Here is a 6,160-nt window from a genome sequence, read left to right on the forward strand (position 1 = left end):
TAGCTAACTATCCTCAATTCATGAAAATACTGGCTCAGAAAGTTGTAACTTGTAAAGTGTTCAATTAATACACAACACACAAGAAACCCGTGTCTTATAGTGCAGTTGCTAGCTATCTGACAAGCTAAAGCTAGCTAGCTAATGAAGGATTTCGAGGAGGTGTCAACCTAAGCAAACTCACCAGAAAGCCAGGTCACATAGGAAGAAAGCATGGAACGGGGGGAGACGAAAAATAATCCTGAATCATCACCAGACACAGGTGACTTTCTGTCAAAATGCATAGGTAGCTTAATAATTATGTAGACGAAAAACGTGCTAACTCTGCTAGTCAAATTCAAATCAGCAAATTATTTCCCGCAATTTCTCAGAAAATGTGGAGCATTTAGAGGATCGTGCTTTGGCGCCCTCATGTGGCGATCAAAGGGACAGCACATGGGATGCGGCTTGGAAGTCCACGTCCTCATGCCATGACATCAACATGATGGATCAGAAGCTCAGACCCATTGAACAGCAACTCCAGTACCTGCTGAATAAGGTGGATGAGTTTCAGGCACATCTTTTATACAGGTAACGTTAGAGTCAGTTAGGAAAGTTGTTAATGTAGTCTAAGATAATGATAGGTAAAGGTTAGGTGAGTCAATGATTAGTGCACCTAAACTATACAATTGCATCTAGTGGTGTTTCAAGTTATTGTTTATTATTTATCAAAAGGATTAAAGTAATACATAATGAATCCCTGTCCTGTGACATAACCATGTGTGTGTGTTGTCTGCAGACGTGACAATCTGCAAAAGGAAAACTTTGCTTGTGTGGTGCCTACTTTCCTGCGGACCTGTCAGCCCTACTTCACTTACCTGGAGTCGACCGCTCGCAGCTCCCTGCCCCAGCGCACGCCTCTGCCCGTGTACATCCGCTCACGAGTAAGAGCCTTTCGAAACACAATCCTACTCACCTGAATCCGGATAGGACAAAACTGTCCCTCTTTATTGACAAGTGTTGCTGAATCGCCTCTCTATCCTCAATTCATGCACCTTGGTTGGAAAGTGAGGTAGCGGCAGTGATCCCTTCCCTTTGCACTGTTTATTGATATTAAATGTATTCTACACTTCACACAAACATAAATGTCTCTGTGAATCAACTCTGGTCAAGAATAAAGGCTTATGAGAGGTTTGAGAAATAATAGAGAAAAATCAAGAGATGCTGTAAACTGAGAATGGTGTGTATTGAGTAATTGTGTGTGTGTGTCTGTCTGTCTGTCTGTCTGTATTTATGTGTTTGTCCATCTCTCCAGTTGTTAGACTTCTCCCAGCAGCTGTGTGCGAGGCTGGAGCAGCTGGTCTTGACCTACGCCTCCTTTGACTTTCTCTCTCTGGAGGAGGCTGAGCCGGCCAGGTGCTGTGCTTACCAGAAGAGGCTGGTGGGAGGAGCTATAGGACGGCCTCATTGTAATGTCTGGAGTAGAGTAAATGGAATGGAGTCAAACATGTGGTTTTCATATGTTTGATGTGTTTGATACCATTTAATTTATTCCATTCCAGCCATTACAATGAGCCCGTCCTCATAGCACCTCCCACCAGCCTCCTCTGGTACTTACACCATAACATCTGAAGGCAGTGAGCCACTAAACACACACATAGGCACATACAGACGCATAGCGCCGCTGTCGGGTGAAAACCTCATCTCCAAAACAGACACTTTTCAGGAAATTGAAAAAAACTCCCATATTAGACTATTTTTAACGAACTTACAATTTCGAAATTTCAGAAGCTATTTTGAATATATTTTCTTGGTCCTAGAGTTATGAAATGTTCAGAGTACACTGAGGAAACTTAGTGCTTTCAACACAAAATTTGAGTTACAAGGTTTTCATCAGACAGCGACGATATGTACCAACACTACTTGAATACCTGTATTTAGATCCACAAATGGAACATTCTGGAGTATGAGCCAAATATTTTAGAGGACAGCTGCTTGGACTTGTCAATCCTTATTCTCATTCGTCTGACATTCATTCCACAATCCTTCATCTAGCCATTTATGTATCTATCATTCTCCCCTCTCTCCATTCCAGTATCTCCCATTTCTACATAGGCAAGTGTCAGATAGACAGTGTGAGGCTGTCCATATACCGGTACTGTTGTCCAGCCCCGTACCTGGCTGGGGTCGACACTGGCCTGTACAAACGCATGCGCTGGAATGTGGAGAGACCCAGAGAGAGCCTACAGCAGGAAACTGATGGCGAGATGGAGGGAGAGACAGAGGAGGACAAGCCAGTGGCAGGGAAAGAGAGAGCTACCAAGACAGATTAGTGAGTGAGAGCGAGAGAGAGGGGGAGGTAGAGAAAGGGTTAAAGTAAGGCATAACATGTCAATAAACAATAATTGTAGTACAATATTAGTGCCAAGAATACTTTGGGACTCTTTTGAACTGAGATGTTGGATGACAATGTACATTTTGGAATTCAGGCCTAAGAACAGTTGATCAGATGGCATCTCACTGCCTGTGTCTGTGTCTGTATTTGTGTGTGACTGTGTGTGTTTCTCGAGCAGCTACTTCCTGTGCTACGAGGACGTCCCTGAGGAGCCTGCTGAGGGGGGCGATGGAGAGGGTAAAGGGGAGACGGTTGCTATAGGCAACGTGGTCAGGATGTGGTCAATCGGTCAGTGGGTCCAAACGCAGCCTGAACCTGTGACAGACGACATCTACGAATGGTACAAAGTCACACTCAGATCGCTACACAACACTCTTTCATCTTTGACTTGTTTAAATAAGATTTTTTTTGCACAAACTCTACTTAAGACTAAGTACCTTACAAGTACCATGTTAATATAGCTCACACTGTGTGTGCCTGGTGCGTGTGTGTTTGTGCGTCTCTGTGTGTGTGTGTGTGTGTTCCAGGGTGCTGTGCTGGGTTCCACAGGCTCAGTACCACAGGCTTTTGTGTCTGGGAGGAGAGGAGCCCACTGCCTGCAGTGCTACTGACTGTCTACTGGGGGCGTTGTTCTCTCAACAGAGCCCAGTGGAAAGCCCCAGTCCTGAAACAACATAAAGAGACAAGCCACTTTTCTAGAACTATCTTTGACCATAACATGCTCCCATTGATTAAAGGATTTAACATTACTTATTGTTAGTTTTACATTGTGTTATGTTCGGCTAATGTTTCCAAATCTAAGTAACTATTGGGAAGGACATTAAGGACTGAACACTGAAATAGCTCTGGTTCCAACTAGCCAGTCATCCATGACAAATGTTTTTCTTATGGTTCCTTACATATTGTATAAAAATAAATATAATTTCTAAAGATAGCAAGTTTTATTACCAATTCCTTACCAGCTAGTGATACATTTGAACTGTATCTGATGTATGTTCATATTCAAGGTTATATTGAGCACGTATGTATGTTACTGTATTGTGTGGTTGTTGGAAATCATTTTGTATGATGTTAAGAATAAAATTATTGACCTGTCATTCATTTGTATGGGAGTGTTATTTTATGAAAGAAAACAATTTATTGAAAATAAATCATTGTGTTTCAGAGAACAAAAAAGAATTGAATATTTTCAAAACATGGGGTCTCAGTACTGTACTTAAATTGTAAATTATTTGTTTGTAAACAATGGAGTAATTAAACATTACATTTTTCCATATGATAAAGATAGAGTTAAGATTTTTTCTTTATTGATAATATTTCACGTTTGCAGCGCAAAATAGCCTACTGTGACATCTAGGCAGTTCAGAATGAAAAGCGTTCTGTTTCAGAATACTTTCTAGCGCTGTCCTTGCCGCAGTTATTTTTAGTTCACTTGTACCATCTAGTGGTGATCACAATGTCTTATGTTTGCCAAAGATTCTAAAGTTCTATATTTGAGCATTCTATAGTTCTATTTTTATACACATACATTCTGAATTCAGACTGCTATAATACACTACTTGGTTACATTGCTCGATTGTTTAGTTCTTATTTAGGATTTACAGAAGTTTTCTAGCACAGTTTAGCAGTTTTTAGTTGAGTTTTCTGTAAATAGATCTTTTCTAGCTGTTATACTGGTCTCTTGGTGATACCTTGGAGCAAATATGGATGACTCTACATCCATCCAAGGGTCTTCTTGGGTCGATTGTTACCTTGATGAGCAGGTAAGTTTGCCATTAATTATTCAATAGCTCTCATGTGTATAAGCATCTATTTTGATGTTCTCCTTTAGTTTTTAATACATTTTGGACCGACCACATCCATGATAAATCTGTGATATCCTGAACAAAATGACATTGTCAAGGCCATAAAATAAAATGTCCTGTGTGATACCACTGCTAATATTAAACTCCTACTGTGCGTACAGATGTTGAAGGTGAAGGGTCGCCAGAGACTCCATGAGATCGAGCAGGAAGTTCATAGAGAGCTGAGCGTGACACTAAGCCAATGTCACCAGTCCCCAGGAGAGGTATACTCATACTTTTCCATTCCCTAAACTATAGTACACCATTGCTACCATCCACATAGACTGTTTATTTACCTGTTATTGCACCTTAAGTTCACAAAGGAACAGTATGAACAAATGTCTTCCTCTCTTCCGTCTGAAGGTAGCCATGGAGGGGCAGCAGCTCCTGACTGACAAGGCCAAGCCATGGGTTACTTCCCATGAGCATCTTGGTTCTGCAGCTCTGATGAATGGCGACACAGCAGGTATGCTCTCAGAGAAACAGGCCCAACCTGAGATCAGGTCAGATGAGATGCTCCAGGTGGAGTTCCTCAGCCAGACCCAGGTGGAGATTCCACAGGAGGTCAGGGAGGTCATGGACAGCCTGCTGGACAAGGTGGCGGATGGAGAAGCCCAGGAGAAGAAGGCTGAGGTCTTCAAGGCAAACCTGATCCCCTATCCCTCCTCATCCTCAGCAGTCAATGTCATGAAGGTCCTGGAGAGCCAGGTAGACAAGGTATGATTTGATCCTTTATTTGTGCATTTGTTGTATACTACACTCTTAGAAAAAAGGGTTCCAAAGGGGTTCTTCGGCTGTCCCCATAGGATAACCCTTTTTGGTTCCACGTAGAACCCTTTTTGGTTCCAGGTAGAAAGAACCCTTTTGGGTTCGATGTAGAACCCTCTGTAGAAAGGGTTCTACATGGAACCGAAAAGGTATTCTACCTGGAACCAAAAGGGTTCTACCTGCAACCAAAAAGGGTTCTTCAAAGGGTTCTCCTATGGGGACAGCTGAAGAACCCTTTAAAGTTCTAGATAGCACATTTTTTTCTCAGTGTAGTACTATACCTGTACATGTAATAAGAAATACTCTACAAGACATGTGATAGGCAGTAAAGACACCAGAGGTGTACATAGAACTAACATTACAATGCCTCTCTTTCTCTTCCATGTGAAGGAGAAGAAGGTTGAGGTCCTTGACCTTAGCACCTGTCCCATACTCCAAACGGCCCTTACAGACATTGAGACCACGATGAAGACTGCATACAAGACCATGCCAAAGCAGATTGTGGTACTTGGTTCTACCATTAAGCATATCATCACCCAGGTGCTTCTTCAAGTAGATCCCCAAGCCTTTCAGGAGGGAGTCTATTTGGAGACACCTGTTATTACATTTACATTTACGTCATTTAGCAGACGCTCTTATCCAGAGCGACTTACAGGAGCAATTAGGGTTAAGTGCCTTGCTCAAGGGCACATTAACGTCATTTAGCAGACGCTCTTAGCCAGAGCGACTCACAAATTGGTGCGTTCACCCTATAGCCAGTGGGATAACCACTTTACAATATTAAACTTTACATCAACAACACCAAAGCTCTTCTGTGGTCTATTCCCTGGGTTCAAGTAACTGAGGATGAGGAGATGTCTAACACTCAGCAGTCCATTGATGCTTATGAGGTGGCCAAGACTGTTATCAACAACCTGGAGGAGGTGCTAGGCCCAAAACCTGTGTTGGCGAGAGCACTGGGAATCAGGTCACACATCTTGACAAGGTACATTGTTCATCTCGTAGGTCTATGCATTTCTAAGACAGTGCCTGCTGTTTATGCTGCCAACGAAGAGGAGAGACATATTAGTCAGGATATGGTGAACATCTGTCCTCTACCTGCTAGATTGATCAGTAGCGGAGAACTATTCAATGACTTCGTAGTGAAGTTTATTCTAAAACTTCATCCAATGAACGG

At 42.4% G+C, this 6,160-nt stretch overlaps 1 protein-coding gene across 1 annotated transcript; it reads left to right on the forward strand.

Moving 5' to 3' along the window:
• Positions 1 to 210: 210 nt before the first annotated feature.
• On the forward strand, positions 211 to 3,049 carry LOC311130792 (UPF0575 protein C19orf67 homolog; the record flags this gene model as incomplete). The annotated part of the gene is made up of 7 exons (XM_084163589.1): positions 211 to 259; positions 369 to 567; positions 776 to 920; positions 1,292 to 1,392; positions 2,072 to 2,308; positions 2,547 to 2,711; positions 2,899 to 3,049. 7 exons carry the CDS (start codon positions 211 to 213, stop codon positions 3,047 to 3,049), a joined length of 1,047 nt encoding a protein of 348 aa, XP_084019715.1.
• Between the last annotated feature and the right edge of the window lie 3,111 nt (positions 3,050 to 6,160).

This window comes from Coregonus lavaretus (assembly GCF_964263955.1).
Source record: "Coregonus lavaretus genome assembly, chromosome: 6".
Classification (NCBI taxonomy): domain Eukaryota; kingdom Metazoa; phylum Chordata; class Actinopteri; order Salmoniformes; family Salmonidae; genus Coregonus; species Coregonus lavaretus.